Genomic DNA, 19,456 nt, shown 5'->3' with positions numbered 1-19,456 from the left:
GAAAGTATTTTTAAAACACAGCTCATTCAAATGCTGCAGTACTCGCTAGTGTCAAAACTAAGACACTCCAAGATTTTTTTTTAAAGCAAACAACATTTGTAAACATTTAACACAAAGCTAGAACACATATTCATTAGTTACAGACACAGAACCTCAAGCTCTATATAATCTCACTAAAAAAAATAGCAGAACTTAACAGTAATTCAAAAGATTGACTTTAACAAATCTGTAGGGTTCACTAAGTGTCCTTTAAAGGCATCAGTGCTGGACAAGGACAGGACGCTTTATCCCACATGCCTTTCTCCACATGTGTGAATAGATGCCTTCCTTATGTTGCTCTGAATGCAAACTGTGTCACCAAGAAATGTATTTAGCTATTACTTTTAACAACCTCAAACGTAAACTTTTTTATAGGAAAAGCTGAGGTAGGTTACTTAAGTTGTAACTACATGGTGCAGAAAGCCATTTAAAATGCAGAGGATAGAATTAAAATCCAGCCTACAGTCACGATGCTCAATACTCCTTCCCATGGGGGCATACAGATTTAATCAATATACAGCTGAATGTAAATTGTGCACTGCACCAAACTCCACTCTTAAGACTCTATCGCATGCACTTTAGTTTGTTAGCGTTTCCACAAGTAACTAATTCCCTGCAGCGCCGTCCGTTGTGTATTTTATCACTTTGAGAATGTGTGACCGTTCTTGTCACCTCTACCTCTGGCACTAATGAACGCAGGAGAAGATAGGGCCTGAATATAATGCTGGAGGAGAACAGAGGTCCTGCAATGTAGCTGACGTAAGGAGATCGCTGCAGATTTCATTGGAGGATCAGAAGGAGAAGGGGGAGGTGAGGGGCATCTTGAATGGAAGAATGTGTGTTGGCCAAGGTCATAAGAATTAGATAAACAAAGGCAGGCACAGATGTCGTGTGGAAAAGCAAAGTGTAATGAGCAGCAGTTGTAACTTACAACTTTTCTGTGCTTATATTGTGATAACAGCAAAAACTTTTGCAGTAATTGAGAGTGTGATGTGTATCTGGAGGATGAGACTCATCATTGTAAGTTCTTGTCACACATTACAATGTTCAAAGTTTGTAAGCAGAAAAAATCAAACCATACTTGTAATGCATGTCCTGTTTTGCCATCTGCGTCTGTGAATTGAAGTAGCTTTGATGTGAGCTCATGCCTCTTAATGTATTTCTGCAGAAGCCCTTGACGTACCCTCTGTTATTGCTACAAGAGTGTTTGCATCACTGACTTCAACAGCACAGAGGGAGTTTCACACGCCGTGCAACAGAATAATGCAGCGTCTTCTCCCCCCCCCCCCATCAGTGCATCTAAAAACACAGACAGGATCCAAAGCAAGTATGACCAGAGTAGGAACGAATCACACGAGTGGAAAAGCAAATTAGAAATTCACAGCAGGCTGGCTTTTAGAGTGCACTGCCCCTGACGGCACGTGAGTCACCTCTCGGTTGTACAGGTCAGGAAAACAGCCGACTAAGCAAAGGCTGGCGTGGCCATCTATGTGCTTTAATGACCACAGCTATCAAATGACATGACAGAAGTTAAACATAGCACTGCAGCAGAGGAAAATAAATGCATTTGTCCAATAGCTACGTGGAATAATATATGATATTCCATGACTCCATGTTGCCAAAGCTGCAAGATGATACGCAAAACTTGGTTTCTTATCTTGTTACCCAGTGGCTGGTTTTACAAATTGGAGTACATCAGTGTAATCCCATAACGGAGTGAGCTGGCTACTGTACAGTGGCTTGTGTTTCTGCGATTTCTGTGTTGTCCTCTGTCAGCATCACTGACCTCTAGCATGAGAAAGCATCCCACTGACGTGACAGCCAAGCCATTAATTCAGGACAGAAAGGTTTTCAGAGGGCCGTGACGTTATGAAGCGCGGCACATAGACGCCATCATTCGTGATCTCACGAGTAGGAGGCATCTTGTAAAGTCAACAGGTAAGAAAAGCACCCATCAAACAGCGTTTTATAGATGAATGAAGTGTGACCTCTGTAAAGCATGTAGAGCGGTAAAATCCAGCTGAAGGCTCTAGGAGACACGATGTTGCTGCTGGTACCTGGATTAGAAGCTCATTTTACAGTTTGTGATTGCATCATCAGTTATAATATATATATTTAACCTGGAGTGTAATATTCAGTTCCTGCATCCAAATATAGATAGCATTTATGATGATAATCATGCAGCTGTTTGCTGTTTAACCTTTTGAGTACTGCGCTTTTATGTAAGGCACAGCTAATGATTCACTTTTGTCTTTGTGGTTTGCTTCCTTTGAATGCAATTAATAATTTATTTATTTTTATTATCACATGAATTGCCAAATGGCTGCTTTGAAATGTGCTTTTGCTGCAAAGGAGCAGCTAAATTGTCACCGTATATCTGTGGAGAATTTGACTTTTGCACCATCCGTATTATTGCACCGGATCAAAAATGCTATCCCAGAAAATACTCTATTACATAAGTGTCTTTTTTAAATTTCCACTTTAAACACAGGTAGCCTGTTTAATAAACTGGTGCAAGCATTCTGATCTAGAGTTAGTGGAAAATAAGGAATGACACAAACACCATCTGACACCATGGATGTTCAGGATGTGATTGAGAAAGGACAAATCTGGATTTACTGATTCGTGCTTTTTAAAAGCTAAAATCATGTTCAGGAGGGAGGAAACACATATTTTCCAAGATTCCCCAAATGAACCTATAATCTGTGTCTCATTTTCCCACCAACGGCTGAGAGCTCAGACATATCAGGTGACATGAAACGGCCTCACATCCCCGGCCTGCGGATCATGTGACAACAGTCTACCACAGCATCCAAATCCTCTGGATCAAACGACATCATGTACACCGGCAAAGAAGCAATCACCTAAGTATGTTTATCCCAGGAGGGAGCATGAATGCTAATAAAGATGAACAATTCCAATCCGTTAATGTGGATGCGCGTTATGATAGAGAGGTTTTTCACTAGTAAGGTGGGGGGGCTAAATTGTTTTGCCTTTGAGCAAATGCAAAAGTTAACCATGAAGCTGAATTCCTCGAGGGGGAATTAAAGATTTTAGATGACCAGTTTTGGTTCCGCAGAGTGCTGAATGGCACCAATGTGTTGATTTTCAGCGTGCATTAAGAGGAACTGCTGAAATCCTGTGATCTAAGGCCTAACCACCTACACACCGTGTGACCCAGGATGTGAAATATCACTTAAGGCTTAAATTTATGAGGTGGCTGCTTCTTATTCCCCATCATCAAGAACTTTAAATTATTTTGGATTCATAAGCGGCTGTCTATCCTTGGCTTGCTCCAAAGAGAAAAACCTTGCTCGGGATGATAGTAAAGCAATTAGAGGCCTAGGTGGACTGTAATCAGATGGTCCCTTTGGACCAGACCGAAGGGGTATTTTGGAGGGCAGTTGATAGGGGTAACAGAGACAGGAAGAAAAAGGGAGAAAAATCACCCAGGTGTAATTTACCGCACTGCGGAAATAAGCCAGACCATGCTATAAATCTCCACTTCTCATTTCTACTAGAAAATAATTTTTACTAAAGTGCAGGTTAAGTCACTGGCAGATCCCATGAGAAAAAGATAAATCAGGGCATAGAGTGCATGGTTGAAGGTGTCCCCCCTAATGCAATAAATTAAAAAAAGCATGGAGTTAAACAATTCTGTATCATCGGCTTCAGCAATCAACTCTACCACTTCCTGTGGCTGCACAGTTCATTTATTGTCGCGATCATTTGTATCGTAACATTAGTGCCTATGTAAAAGCTAAACCCAACATCCAACCCCCCTTTTTTTCTCTATTGTGTCAGCTGTGCAAAAAAAAAAAAAAAAAAGAGAGCATGTGTCACTCTGTTCCTGTGCATTTAAGTAGTAAAACTCTGCCCTCTGCAGGCTTTCAGCAGAACACTTTATCTGTCTTGAACCTGGCTATGTCAAGCCTCGCAAGAAGAAATCTATATGAAGAATTATTCATGATGGAGTGAACACAAGCAGGAGGAGAGTGGATCTGCGTGATTGCAGGCCCATGTTGGCGGGTGATGCACGCGCGATCTAATGGAGGGAGACGCATGAAGGAGCTGCGGCTGTTCGGGTTTGCCGTGATGGGATGCTCCTGAGCCTAAACAGCATATGGTGCCTCCCTGGGCATCAACACACATCCTACATGTACAGAAACATGGCAGGCTGCAAGAAGCACACAGACGCACCGCTTACACAGCGAGTGCGCACACATCTAACTACACAAAAAATACAAACACACACTGCTGTCATGTAGAAATATAAATCAGTAAAGTAAAACCTTACATTTAACATGATGTGACATGTTAAACCTTACAGTACTTGAAGCTAGGGGTGCACTAATATATTGGCGTTGTTATTGGCTGATGTTGTCCTTGTTGCCTGACATCAACATATCGACTTCCTTCAAAGACAGAATTAAATGTCAATAATGTCCATCTGGACTGGATCGTCATTCACCTGAATTTGTATGATCTGATACTATCAACGAGTATGTTGCTTGATGTAAACACCTAATGAGTAAAGGGAAAAGCTCACAATATAGCATTATCACAATGGAAGGTTATTATTTAGACAATAAAACAGCAGCTATTTGTGATAATCACTTACTGATGTCCATTTCATTTTAGAAAATAATCACACCGTTGCTGGAACTAGTTTCTTAAAAGTTTAAAACCTCTGTTTCTCTCAGGAGAGAGACTCGGTGTATTTGGACTAAATAAAACCATCAGATGTTGAAAAAACTGTCATCCTTTTCAATAATTATTTACTTATCATAATAAATCATTCTGAACCCTTTTCAATAAGCAATGCAATGACTCATCTGTGGATATGATTAGTATCACATTTTCCTCTGAGGTGTTTGCTGGGAAATGCAACATATATTTTTGCTGCCTGTAAAATGTATTTGCTTCCAGAAAACCAGCATGCGCTCATGTCATGATAATCAATCAGCGGACATTGTAATCTACGGCGCGTCCACAACCCTCGTGATTGATTAAGTTGTCTCGGCGCAGCCTCCTCACTCTTCCATTCTTCATGCCTGACTTGCCCACCATGGCCACCATTTTGATTCATACCAACATTACATCATCCTGCTGGGCGTCCTTCACTTGACCATACCCTCAGGTCCTCAACATGAACTTTGAGTCCTCCTTGAAAATCAGCCAACATCGTAATGAGGGTCTTTTATTGTGGCGGTAATAGATTGGGGCTGTATTTTTACAACAGGAAATGTGCATGTGTGTGAGATGTTGGTGTAGTGCAACATTTTCAGTAAACCTCAGCTGCACACAGGACCCGCTGCCCAGGTCTCGCACCCCCTATCATAAATCAAGTGGAAAAGTCAATAGAGTTGTTGGAATTTATGTGAGTTTGAGTCTTCTCTTTTGAGATGATTTGTTGTAGATGAGGGACTAGAGTACAACAATTCAGAGGCACAATTTATTTTCCTCAAATTGTCCACTGACAAGCAAGGACTCTGGACAAGAGGAAATCGCAAATGCTGACAGAAACAGAAGCGTTACATAAACATGCAATAACTAGTTAATTAGGGGTCAAAATGCACAATTTTTTGTGAATTAGCAAATGCTACAAAGCACCGTGCAGTGTCATCATAGAGCCTTAACTGACCCCACCAGATGTCCTAACCGAGGACACATAGATAGTCCTTGTTCTCGGGTCACACCCCCAAGACACGTCCTCAACATCTGCCATTCCCACCGCACAGCATTTGGGATCACACACATCAGCAGCATCACACATGGTCCACTCAAGCTCAGTGTCACATATAAGCCCCCTGAATCACCTCCAACCACCCCTCAAGTGCTTATCACCAACAGGACATAAAAATCATCCATTTGACTGTTCTTACATAACAGACCTGCCTCATGTAGAGGAAATCAGTTGCTCCAATCCCAGTTCTTCCCCCATGACCCCCCTTACTCATCCCTGCTCCTCCTTCCATTGTGTTAGTCGTGATAAATCTCCTGCACCCACCCCCTATGCACTGTTCATCCCTCCTTTCCACAGCTCTTGTTGTGCGTCCCGCTCAGGTGCGGCCCTCCGCTCCCGCTCTTCCATTCCTTCATCGCATGGGAACAATCTCCTGGTAACAGGCCCTGAATATGCAGATTGGTTAATTCAGCTGCAGTTGCTCTCTCTGTAAATGCATCTGCAGCACTTTCCTAAGACTGAGCAGTGAATAAATGCTTACGCTGGGGCTTTTTAGGTGGTAGTTGGGGGGGGGGGGGGGGGGGGGGGGGGGGAGTGCCTGTGTCCATGGCAGATTGCAGCCAAGGATGGGATTTTGAGAGTGGAATAAGGCAAGCAGAACTAATAAGAGATTAGGCTTTGACCGGTGCAAACCTCGGGCACAGGTAGTGACTGATCCTGATCAGTTAAGGAGTAATTAATTTAATTGTGCTCTTTATCATGGCTTAGCTGCATCTCCTCCCTGCTGATGCAGTTATAGCTTCTCTCTGCAGCTCACCTGGTTATAGCCTTTGCAGCAAACATTCCTTTAACATTTTCCAAAACAGCTGAGAGAGCAGGAAAAACACTGCATTAAAAACACATCTTCTCCCAAAATCAACGCACACACGAAAACAGCAAGCCCAGTTGCACCAAGGCTACACGGCCTTTTTCTGCTCGTCTGTAAAAGACGTTTGATGTAACATAGCGCACGCAAAGAGCCACACATTCAGGAACAAAATACATCAAGCAATGTATTTTTTTAGAGCACCGGAGTCAAAGATATTAGAAGTGTAAATGATAACGAAAATGGGATTTTGTGCTCCACTGTGTGCAACACTGCTTTGCAAAGTTAGTGTCACTCGTGAACATGGAAAAATAACTCCTGCCATACACAAAGGCACTGGGTGCATAAAAAGACTGTAGTTAACCCCCCTTCTCCATCTCTGTTGTGCTTTCTGCAGCCTTAGCACTAAAATCTGATTCAAGCTTTCTGTGAACAAGTGCACTGCTTGCCAATACAAATGACAGCGGGAGTGGGCCACGCGCCAAAGTCCTCCCCTGACTATCAAGAGAGAAAAGCAATCAAAAGAAGCAATCAATATAAACAAAGTCTTAACTACTATTGATTATTTAGCTCCACACTGATGGGCAATGATAGTTATGGACCTGAATTCATACACTCAGTTGATTAATATCTTTACCCATGTGTTGAATCAGCCAAACAGGCAAAAGTTTTTACATTATTTTTTAATTTTTGGGGGGTGGGATTGTATAAAATGAATGCACATCATCCAGAGGCTCAGTGGCAGTGTTGTGTCTGGTGTGACATGCCAGCGGGATGTAATGGAAACTGTTCCTCAGCTCAGCATCCTGCGGTGTCATCACTCACTGTAAGGCGGACCGTTACTTCCATCAGCTGCATTTGAGTTTGGGCAAGTCAGCAAGTTTTCCTCTATTGCACACGCAGCCCATGCTAAAGAAATATACCCTGGAAAGGCCCAGGATCCCTTAGCTGAGCTCTCAGTCTCTGGTGAGGTAGTGGCCACTCAGGCTGTTTCAAGTATCCTCTCTGAGCGGTAGGTCATAAAGACAAATGACAGCACGGTGTATGACTTACAGAGCGTGATAGGAAACGAGAATGCAGAAACGCCACACTGCTTTTTTTATTCCAATGAAAGCTTAGGTTGGTTATGCATGGCTCAAAATCAAGGCCACCACTAATCTGTCAATTACAGCCTAAAAGCCTCCACCATATCACCGCCAGGTTTGCTGGATGGGAACTGAATGTTGATTTTGTAATTACTTTTCAAATGTAGGTCTTTTGTTTAGTCAATCATGACAATTCTTTCCTTTTTTTTGTCAGTGCAGACAATGACTGATATGCGCCGCTAAACTCACTGTGCAGGAGGGTTTTCGCTGCTTTTAGCCACGTTAATTAAATGGCTTTAGGGATAAAAAAAAAATATCAGCCTGTCACTCAATTGGTCCGCCACTTACACTGAAGCATTTCAAGTATTGGATGGATGGCGCTTATGCTGAATCCTACAGTAGTGACTTCAGGCCAACAGTTTCTCCTTTTATTGAAATAAAAGTATCTTTGCTACTACTTTATGGATTTATACAAAGGCAAATTTAATGCAGATATCCCATGATCACCAGGGGATAAATAAGGATAAATCCTATTTTTTTTTCTCATAATGCTCTGACTTTTACTCTCATGCCACCATGAGGTCGTGATTTATGGTTTTGGGCAGAATACTTCAACAATTACAGGATTGATTGCTGTGAAATTCAGTTCAGATGGATTGCAGCAACACCGGGGATCCTCTTTCATATAACGCCATCCTCAAGTCAAACAGCTTCCAGTATGTGGTTTATCACAAATACCTGCAAAACTGATAACAAATCCATGAACCCGAACTGTGCTATATGCTGCTATTTGCTTACTGAAGCTAAAAATAAGCTCTCAAAATACACTTAATAGTATTTAAAAGCATTTTATGTGATTATAACTTGTTTAAAAGAAATTACAACACTTCAAAAGAAACTACATATATACCCCAGAGGCAATAAAAACTCATGTTCTCAAGGGCTGGTATTATTTTTTTCTACCAATCCTTGTATTAATAATTAAACCTGCTGAGAGGTTTTCCTTTAATGAGATGGAACAATTGAGCAGAATTCCTAGTCAGGTCATCGCCGAGCTGTCAACGCGATACTGCTCCCCTGAGGCTGAGGCCCTCCAGCAGTCTACTGCTGTGTCTGTGAATGCGTGCGTTACAACTGTGTTTGCTTTGATTTGCGCACATTAGAGCCGCTCTCCTCCTTGTTATGCCTCATGTATCAGAAAGCGCTTTGCAAAGAGCACGTCATGATAACTTAAAGCGACTTTACGGATTTGAAAGGAAAAATGTGACAGGTTTTACTTTGAGCATTTAGGAACAGTTTGGTGGATTCAACAATTGAGACACCTGCGCTCTGAATATAAAAAGAGTGTTTTGTGTATGTGTGTCTCTGTGTGTGGCTTGATCCTAAAACATAATCTAACCATTTTTATATATTTTGGATCATATAAACCTCAAATATTCATCAGCATCCTGAACTTTATTTTAAACTTTAGAGCAGATTTTAAATGTCACTGTGAGAAAATGTGTCTTTTATGCAGGTCGGTCAGCTTAGTTAAGCATAAAGACTGGAAACGGAACGACATGGAGCCTGACTGTGTCCGGCAAACATCAACATGTTTTATCTCGTTATATAACCACTAATACACCTCAAGTATGAAATTACCCCACAGAATCGCAGCATTTTTACACGTCAGTTATGCTGAGGATTAAATAAATGTCAGGCATTTGTTTCACCTCTCTTTGCAGTCTAACTAGCTTGCAGTGATATTTTCATATTTATGAGTACGCTTTAATAAGCTATAAAAAATAGCGTTTTTCCTCAACAGTGTTATACCATTTATTTAATATCTTGATAATACTGACAGCTACTACTATACAATCTAATATGATGCAGTACTTTTTCTTTTGAAGCCAAACTTGAATCTCAAGCTGCCTCCACTCCATCTGTACATGGATGATGACACGAATACTGAGAAACTGTTCAGCTTTTCAATTTCAGCAGTCTTTCAAGATAACTGTAGAAACCCTGGAATAATGGTATGATGACAAATACACTGCTTACTCATCCCATCACGGAACAATTTCAAGAATATTATAGTCATCTGTCAGTGCACAGTGTAGTTTCCGCTAATCTAACTCTCATCAGCACCCAAGAATATAAGAAATATTCAACTTTAATTAAAGGGTTGCATTGTAAAGCTCCTGTAATCCGGTTATAAATCAGCTATTTGATATTCATGGAATACAAATCTCAGCTGAAGGATTTCTCTTTTTCTATTATTACCTTTCTTCTTGCTGCTTTGAAATGATCTAATGTAACTATTTATTTATGTTATTGTCAAGCTTTGTATGTGGGAATGTTGGAGAACCGCAGAACTGATGTGAATTTTACAGGTCGTGTGTCTTTACCAGGGACAAACAGGTCCTGATTGGCCTGCCTTACAGGGGCAAATGTTTAGAGATTTAAATAACTTCTTTCTTTAGTTGGCACGTTATTGGAATTGCAATTTTTCTGTGTTTCTGTTTTTTCTGGCTTCTTGGAAATGTGTATTTATGATAAAAAAAATCATCACTTTGGCATCCAGTGCATTTACTTACATTAGAATCAAGGAGGTCAATGCTGTCCAAGCTCTTGCTCCTATGAATGCGGCCCTTGATGCGGCGGAGTGATGGCTTGCCCTGACTGGTGCTCACGGAGGAGGCTGCTGTGCCGGAGCCCGCGGTAGGACTGGGGTGTATCCTGAGGTGAGCAGAGAGGGAGCAGGAGGAGTAGGGAGGAAAACAACAACACCACATCAGGGCAAATAAGCTCATGCATATTTTTAATACAGCAGGAGAAAGTGCCACGAGTGAGACTAAAGAAGACGAGGAAGCAGGCTTTAGTGATGTTTCTGCCTTTCAAAATGCCACAGACCCCTACAGGATAAAATGGCATTTAAAGAAATATATAATTGGATTTAATTTTACAGAGGCACTGTAGGGAAGCACCGCAGCTTTGAACACAGAAGGCCAGTGCTGCTCCGCAGGCCATGGCAGCCAAACTACAGCTGGGTTGTGGTGAGATGTGGGGAGGAGACACACTGGGCTGACCTGTCACCAATACTCTCATGAAATGTTGTACCCATCGCAAATGACATACTTAAGCAGCGTCGCTGGAGCCCTGCTGACCACATTAAAACCCTCTGCCTCTCCTTCCTTTTGTTTCTTAATTGCTGTGTAAATCACTATAATCACCAAAAAATTAATCAGCCCCAATGGGGGGTGAATAAAGCAGTCACATCTACCTCCTTTAAGCCTTACTGTATGTTACTTTAGCTGAACTTTCTAATAGGGCACAATAGTTGTGCTTATACATTATACATACAAGCCTTAAAAAAATAAAGATTATTGATTAGTGGTTTGTAACAAATTACTAATGTTTAAATATCCAGTGAGCGGAAGTTCTCAGGGTGAAAATGTCTTGTTGTCAAAGGGTTCAGAGGGGAGCTTTAAACTCACAGGAAGCCACTATTAACTCAAATAACCACTTGTTACAACCAAGGTATGCAGAAGAGCATCTCTGAATTCCCAACATGTCAAACCTTGAAGCAGATAGGTTAAAGCAGCAGAATACCACACCAGATGCCACTTCTGTCAGGCCAAGAACAGGAAAAGCGGACAATGGAAGGCTGGACAAACTGTTGCCTGGTCAGATGAGTCTTGATTTTCTCTGTGACATTCAGATGGCAGGGGAAGATTTTGACATAAATAACATGAAAGCATGGATTCATGTATCAGTGGTTCAGGCTGCTGGCGGTGGTGTAATGGTGTGGGGGATATTTTCTTGGCACATTTTGGTTCCCTCATTACCAAATGAGCTTTGTTTAAACACTACAGCCTGGAAATACCTGGTTACTCGTGACAGTGAGTTCACTGAAATCAAATGGCCTCCATAGTCACCAGATCGAAGTGTAATAGAGGTTGCTTTGCGATGTCAGTTTGCCAAATCATGCAGCAACTGGAGTTTTAACCGTCAGTAACCTAGCTGTATTTATTACATTTTCCTATTGTTAACTGTAAAGTTAATCCTCTACAAATCTCATCTATAAATGATTAGTAAATAGGTTATTAAGCGTTCATAAACCAGTTCAAACGTTAATTTGTGACTTCATATATATTTTTTAGCAAGAGTTCAAAAATATGACTGATGTTTCTTAACGACAAAAAAATGTTTTAAATGTGTTTTAAATTTCTCAAATTTGTATATTTATGCCTTTCAGTAATGTATTTCTATATCAACGCAGTTTCAAAGGTGCTGTGATCATTATTGTCACATGCGTTGTTTCGCTCTTCTGTTTAAAATACAATGAAAATGTTAAAAAAGTCAAAACGATATACTAGGGCAATCCATACATGACTGGTTTACTCTTTAGAACTTTTTAAAAATCAGCAGTGGATGTTGCTACATAATTTTGTCCGTACTGAATTAATTCAGTGTAGAAAAAGTTTCTCATGAATATAAAAAGCTCATGAAGCATAGTGTAGCTCAAATTGGCGCTATTGTTACTGCCTCTTCTCTTCTCTGAGTCACTCCTAATGAGGATTTAGATAACACAATATTCAATGAGGTAAAATCCCCTCTATACAGTGCAGCTCAGAGAAAACAGATATCCATTAGCGAGCTCAACAGCAAGCCTGAGGAGCTCCCGAGGTTTGGAGGCTCAGCAGAGACGTTACGGGAGAGAGGCGCGGACAAAAATGGGAGGGAAGAGAACATCACCAACCACTTTCTACCTGCATTCATTCAATTATTGCCTGAAGCATACTAAGGGGCTTACTGGAAACGCTACTGTGAACCATTCAACAGTACGAGTACGTGCGGTCAATTACTGCCGACCTCAGGTTGTTCTCATAAACAATACAGCAAACATGACTAATGAGAAAAGCTGCTTGGATTGTATCACAGCCCTGGTGCAGCCTTGCGCATTCAGAGCCTCATTTCTTGGATGTTGATTCTGAAATGGATTTCAGCCAAAACACTTCAAGCCACAAAGGCAAGGAGTAAAATAGTGCCAGCAACTGTGCCGACTCAGATATAATGTGCAGTGAATTATTTCTTATTCTCTAACAAATATGCAGGTGTAATGTTTCACTTGTGAGCTGAGACAATGTATAACACTGTGAGATTTAATAATAGCCTCTCCCTTTCACTTGTGACATTTATGGGCACAGTTTAAACTACATGGATGGATGGATGGCGTTTGGCAGCCCAGAAATATTGCCAAAGTGATTGAAGGTCAAAAGAACTCTTTATAATTTAAAGACACATAGTCACAGATTTGAAACTTTACAGGAATAGTTTGACATGTGGGAAATATTGTCCGATCTTTTCATCTTTTCTCCTTAAGAGAAAGGCTACTACCTAATGTGAACCTCACTATTAAAGACATAAACCATTCACTTGTGGAGAAATCGGACAGGTTAGCTGGTAGCCAGTGTTACTTAAAACCCCATACTTAAATAATTTAACCAGTTGTGTGCCATTATAATGTTATTTTCCCATCATCTATCCACTTTATCCAATTCAGGGTTGTGCAGGGAAGCTGGTACTTATCCCAGCTGCCATAGGCCAAGAGGCAGCGTATACCCTGCCCAGAGACCAATTAGCCTAACTTCAATGTAAGTCTTTGGACTATGAGAGGAACCCAATAATCCAAAGAAAAATACAAGTCCACAGAGGCACAGCCAGATGATGGACTCAAACACAGGACCTTCTTGCTGTAAGGCCCTATGGCCCAATGTTATTTTGCTTCCTTGAAAAATATGAAGATTAATTCAGTCAGTTCATATCTGTTCATGTATTTCTTTCCCTTTTTCCCCTATCATATGCTGTTATGTTGTGGATGTGAATGTACTACAGATGGTAAGTATTTTTTTCTAGTTTTGGATTTTCATGATGTCAAGGAGCACAGAAAGCCTTAATAAGACACTCAGAAGCCCCTCCCACCTACTGTTCAAACGTTGCATTTATGAGGTACTGTTAGTCAGAAGAAAGTTGGGTTAAAGTAGAAAGAGAGCACAAAATATATTGTATTAGACTGCGGATGAACTGAGGGGAATCCATCAAGACCCAGTACAAGACAAATAATCTACTTTATCTACTCTACTGTAGTTAGAGTTTACAAATAAAAATATCATAGTTGGCCCTCTTTAATATGAAACAGCTAGGAGAAGTGTAGCTTGGCCTTGCTTACTGCAAGCAGAGAGAAAAGTATTAAGCATCCTAAACCTAGCATCACTAATTAAGATGCTATATCTTGTCTGTTTCATATGTACCAGAAAAGAAAAGAAAGCTGTTCTTGACGTTATTATAACTTGCTGTAAATTCCTGGAGTGATGTATTAAAAAATACATGTATATACTATCATTCCCACTGCTGTTTCTATACATACAAAAATATGAGATGTCTTCTAGTATATTTTACAATATATAGCAACCACTTATACACAGTACAAATTGCTGCTGTATTTAATTGGATCTATATTTTTATCAGGGTTTTTTGTACACTGTATTTTCTTATTTATTTTTTATTTTTTATTTTTCTAATATATCTCTAATTCACTTTTTCTTTTTGACCCTTGTGCTGCTGTAACAAGTGAATTTCCCCAGTGTGGGATTAAATAAAGTCTTTATCTATGTAACAGAGGGGGGTCAAAACAATAACATTTTAAATCATTCAAGAGATTGTAGGCCTAAATCACAGCACCACAGTTTTGACATCACGCATCCAACAGCAGCTGTTTAATATTCATATTTATTTTGTGATTGAAAATGACAATTTTCCTGACATCTGTTGTGGCTAACATTTCAAAACTGGTCCCATCAAGCGAGTACACCCTGGCGGAAATCCTTTATCAGCGTGCATTAGCAGAATGCTAGGGTTTCTGTGGGCCACACCATCCTTCTGTTGAACACAATAGTATTGGTATTAATAATTATTTCACGCCTGCAGCTCAAGTCACTCCGATGGATAGAGATCAGTGTTTTTTACAGTATATTGCAACACATTTTCCCGCTGTAGGCTTAATAGGTAGTTAAAATAGTCTTGATAAATTGGCTATAGTTTTAGCCAGAGTTAAAGAAAAATCACTGTATAATAAACAGAAAGCAATTTTAATTGGGTTTTTTGGTAATTTGGTACTATTTTCTCAAGTGTTGTATGCTTCCTTTCTTAAAGGGAACATGCTCAGACTTCTATCAGGTAAGGTAAAACAGACTCATTACTTTTATTGTAGTTATACAGAATTAAGTGGACCGATCATTTTTATGTAAGCAGAAACCCCCCAAAGACCCATTGCAAGCCAGGAAAAACCCAGCTAAGGTAATCTTTGCAGCAGCTGCTGCAGGCTGCATATTAAGAGAAGAGACATGAAAGTGCTATCAATGTTCTCAGCTAATGGGCAGCAAGAAAGCAAAGGGGCAAATGTTCTGAGAGACTACATATGTTACTGAAAGGACATTTTGTCAGCTTTTATTACTTTCATGTATTTTCTGCTGATGTCAAATAGCTGCATAGATGCTGCGAATGCAGGATTTTTTTTAACCATTAAGAGCCTAAAAGGTATTCATAATCATTTCTTTGCTGCTTTGTTTAACAAACAGTTCAAGCGCTTGATGCATGGCAAGTTAACAAAACAGTGTGGGTCATCTTGGCCCTGGTATAATGGGAGTATTGGAGTCTTGCCCCATTTGTAGTTTCTTACAACAAAGAAAATCCACTTCAGAAGATAATAGAATAAGATCAATGCCAAGACCCCAGATGGCCCGATGACCACAATGGAGTATAATAATGTAGTGCACAGATAAGGTCAAGCAGATGCCTGATGCTATTACGAAGAAAGGACGGAGAACACACACATACACACGCACGCGCACACACAAATACACACATTAATCAGTTGCAGGACTTTCTGCCGTGCCTGGTTCCCAATCTCTCTTTCTCTCAGTCTGCCTGGAGGAGCCATCAGGTACGATTAGTTCAAGCAATAATGGCTAGTGCTTAATCAGCAGGTCAATAGGCAATGTTTCGCTCCATTCCTCCCATCTTGGCCAGCGCTAATATAACACTTAACAGGGAGAGCAATCCTGGCCATTGTCTGCCACACACACCAATGCACATAAAGAGACACACACTTCAAGAAAAATACTTATAGTTGGCCAATCCAAATAAAGAGTCTGTTAAATTAGGCATCTCTCATCACTTTTATCCCAGTATCTTCCTGCTTTTGGTGTGTTATTTGGAGAAAAGGCACAGGTATAAATAAGATGAAGCATTACATAAACACAGTAGACTTGTTGTATTATCCCTACAGGCTTGCAACAGAGTGTAAAGTTCATTAAGTCAGGTTAATGCTAATCTTTGGCTGTGTGCAAGTACATTTTTTAAAGACTCCAGGCAAGAGGAACATCTGTTTGCAAAGTCTAATCCTAATTTAGATAGATGCTGCCGCTATTCAGTCTTTATTAAAGGCAAGCAAAGCCGTGCCTCCTCTTACACGGAACACACGGTCGCTGGTCGGCGGATGGTGTAAGTGTTCAGGCAGGGCGGTGTGTAATCTCACTGCCACATGCTGTGAGATCAGCAGCAGAACAGAAAGCAGTTCTGACCATTTGACCAGAAATGGGACAGAATTAACGCTGCAATTATGAAAAGAGCTGGAAGCAGGATACTTGAACGATACAGCGAGCTGCTTCTTCATACAAATGCAAATGCCTTTCCCCCCCCTCCATTTAAACTGGTGTCACATCCTGTCGTACATCTGCACAAAAATTACATTTGTGAATGGAAGAACTTTTCAAATCCGTAGCAGGGAGACATACAGAGCTGGCGGCACAATTGTTTTATTTAAGGAATTAACTAATTACTCTTCATTTCCACTATGCGTATTCACATTTAAATGAATTGTTTCTTGTAAGATGTAAAAACTAATCATAAATATCTCACAGAAATTTGTTCAACTTCAACAACATTTACAGATTTATCTAAGAGAAAAGCAGTGAGTCCACACATTATATCTTCAGCTTTAACCAAACAGTTTTCTTGCAGTTTGGTCGGACGAAACTGTTAAAAGATTAAAACATCAGGACAACTTTCTCCCTCGCAGAGAGAAGCTGAGAGCCAGTTCTCCACATAACAGTGCTATGTTTTGTTTAAGCCTACAAATTGCAATAAAAATATTTATATTAATTTCAACAATAATGTTTTTTCACTTGCATTGTTAGGGTTTAAAATTCCCAAGACAGTAAGGCAATTCAGTCTACAGTCATTTCTCTGTGTGTACATATTTACTTGACAAACTCACTATAGGCTATGTTTCTAATCCAGACCAATCAAATGAGGACACTGCAGCACGCTGGTTTGACCAGGCGCTTAAGGTGACATAGAAAAGGATCTGTACACACTCCTTGTGTATTTTTCCCCTTTGGTTTTGTACTATAAACCTTATGAAGTAGGCGAAAGTAGTGGAAAAACTATTTACTCTTATATGAATGACAAATGACATCTTGGGCCACGAGGAATGCAGTTCAGTAGTATAACTGCTATTAATGCATGTGTTGAACAACTAGTATTACTACTTATGAAATTGAAGGGTTTTCCAGCTGCCATCGGGCAAGAAGTCGCCAATCTGGTGCAGGGCTAATACACAGAATTGCACAACCATTCACGCTTGCTTTCACACAATTTAGAATCACCAGTTAACCTAACCTAACAGTCATTGGACAGTGGGAGGAAGCCAGAGTGTTGTGGAAGAACATGGGAGCTCTGTGCAGAGAGACTGCAGACAGCTGGTGGAGTCAAACCCTGGACCTTCTTGGTGTGGAGCAGCAGTGCTAACCACTGCACCGCTGTGCTGCCAGGTCATGTTAAACACAATAAAAGAGATAAGGTTGATGCTTGGGGATGTTGTGGAAGTTTTCCATTAAATAAAGCCTGCAGACAAGCGGTGAGCGGTAGCTAACATTCTTTAATCACAAACAAAGAACAGAAAACCAAGCTTGGTGGAGAGCCTGCATGATCGTGGGACAGACTGTCAGCAGAGTCTCTTAAGTGGCTCTCACTTAAATACCTTCTTCAAAAACAAAAGGCAGTACACAGCTGTTTCACACCCTAAGGCTCACACTCCCTTGCTACCTCCCAGAGTCATCGAAGAGACAAAAGATTCTTCCTGTGGAGTTGTCTGCTTCCCCCAACTTCCTTACCAGACCCCCACCCTCTGTCTAACTGCATGAGTGTGAGACATGTTAAAATCCAGTGGCACCAAGGCATTATACAATAAAATAATCTGAATAATGCATAAATAAAAGAAATTCCTATACAGGGATTTTGATCTGATGTGTCTTTTGTCCTCTGTCCCTCCCATCACGCCCAACCACAGATTGCTGTCCCTCCCTGAGCCTGGTTATGCCTGAGGTTTCTTCCTGATAAAAAGGGAGTTTTTCCTTCCCTCTGTCGCCAAGTGCTAAGTGTTAATGGGGGTCATCTGATTGCTGGGGTTTTCTCTGTATTATTTTGACGTCTTTGCCTTACAATATAAAATACCTCGAGGCAACTGTTGTTGTGATTTCGTGCTATATAAATAAAACTGAATTGGATTAAATGTGTGTCTTTTTAAATGGCACCATGCTTTTTACGTGATAAAATTATAATATAATATTAACTGTAGCTGCTGATGTCTCATCACTACAGTGCTTTGACTGATTTTTCCCTAAAGTTATTATACATTCATGTGAAAATGCACTTTGAAGAGTTTTTTTTTAATCTCTTGACATATATATATTCCCACCTCCTTGCAAACCTTTTTCTTTCCATATGATTTGTATGATTTTGTTTTCATATGATTTGGCAGATTAGTGAACACCACAGCACAAATAAAACCTAGAATATGTTTAAGACTTGCTACAGTGACCAAAACACTTTTTGTCAAAGATCAGTTCATGTTGGATGAAATTTGAATAGCGCTGCACTGTAATGTGACACGGACAAAATACAGACATTAGTAAAAGAACATCAATTTCAAGCAAATTTAAAAGACCACACAAAAAGAAAAAAAAACCCATGATAGATTTTAAACCTCTTTAACATGATTCAAAAAATTTGTGAAGTGTAACCAAAAGCATGAGTGTTAAAGTGATTGTTGTGGTGCACTCAGTGACAAACAGTGGAAGAAAGTTTAGAAACCAAACACTGGTTGTCTCTGCAGAAACTTCACTTCATCTTTCAATTTCTGGGATTTATCTGTAAGGAAAAGTATTCGCTTTAACAAAGTCAGATATCACTTTGAGAGTTACACAATCACTTTAGCCTCTTTTGTCAGTGCACTGCTTTAGAGGAGACAATAAGCAGCTTCTTCCAAAACCTCCCTAAATACAGAGGCGTAAATATGAAAACAACAATAAGAGGAGAAACATGAAATGAATCCTCAGTCTCAGTGAAATAAGTCCCCTATCTTCTCCTATGGGGGGCAATTAGGCTAATAAGACGATGACTAAGGAATATGATTAGCTGAAAGAAACCCAGAGATAAAAAGCTCCATGTGATAAGCTCCTGACCCCTGCTGAGGCTACAGCAGCACTTTGACTCTTCTTTATTGTTTATAAAGGATGGTGTCTGCAGTAAATATTTGAATTAAGGCACAACAAAAGAGTGTAGGGACATCTTATTAGTAAAAAAAACAAACAAACAATGACTGCTAACTTACTGTTATCATAACATAAAGTAATTTAACTTAGGTGCTGTTAAATTCTGGCTGTGTTTTGTTCTTCT

The 19,456-nt window shown here is 40.2% G+C and overlaps 1 protein-coding gene across 8 annotated transcripts in view; it reads right to left on the bottom strand.

The window, feature by feature from the left end:
• tjp1b (tight junction protein 1b) overlaps nt 1–19,456 on the bottom strand; it is a 71,918-nt gene that overhangs the window by 38,672 nt on the left and 13,790 nt on the right. For all 8 annotated transcript variants that reach the window (XM_023153468.3, XM_023153472.3, XM_023153474.3 and 5 more), the window contains one exon: nt 10,252–10,393. In XM_023153468.3, the coding sequence (XP_023009236.3) occupies nt 10,252–10,393 (142 nt within the window). The remainder of the gene's footprint in view (nt 1–10,251; nt 10,394–19,456) is intronic.

Source organism: Maylandia zebra, linkage group LG7, assembly GCF_041146795.1.
Source record: "Maylandia zebra isolate NMK-2024a linkage group LG7, Mzebra_GT3a, whole genome shotgun sequence".
In the NCBI taxonomy this organism is placed as follows: Eukaryota; Metazoa; Chordata; class Actinopteri; order Cichliformes; family Cichlidae; genus Maylandia; species Maylandia zebra.
This window is presented reverse-complemented; position numbering and strand designations above follow the sequence as displayed.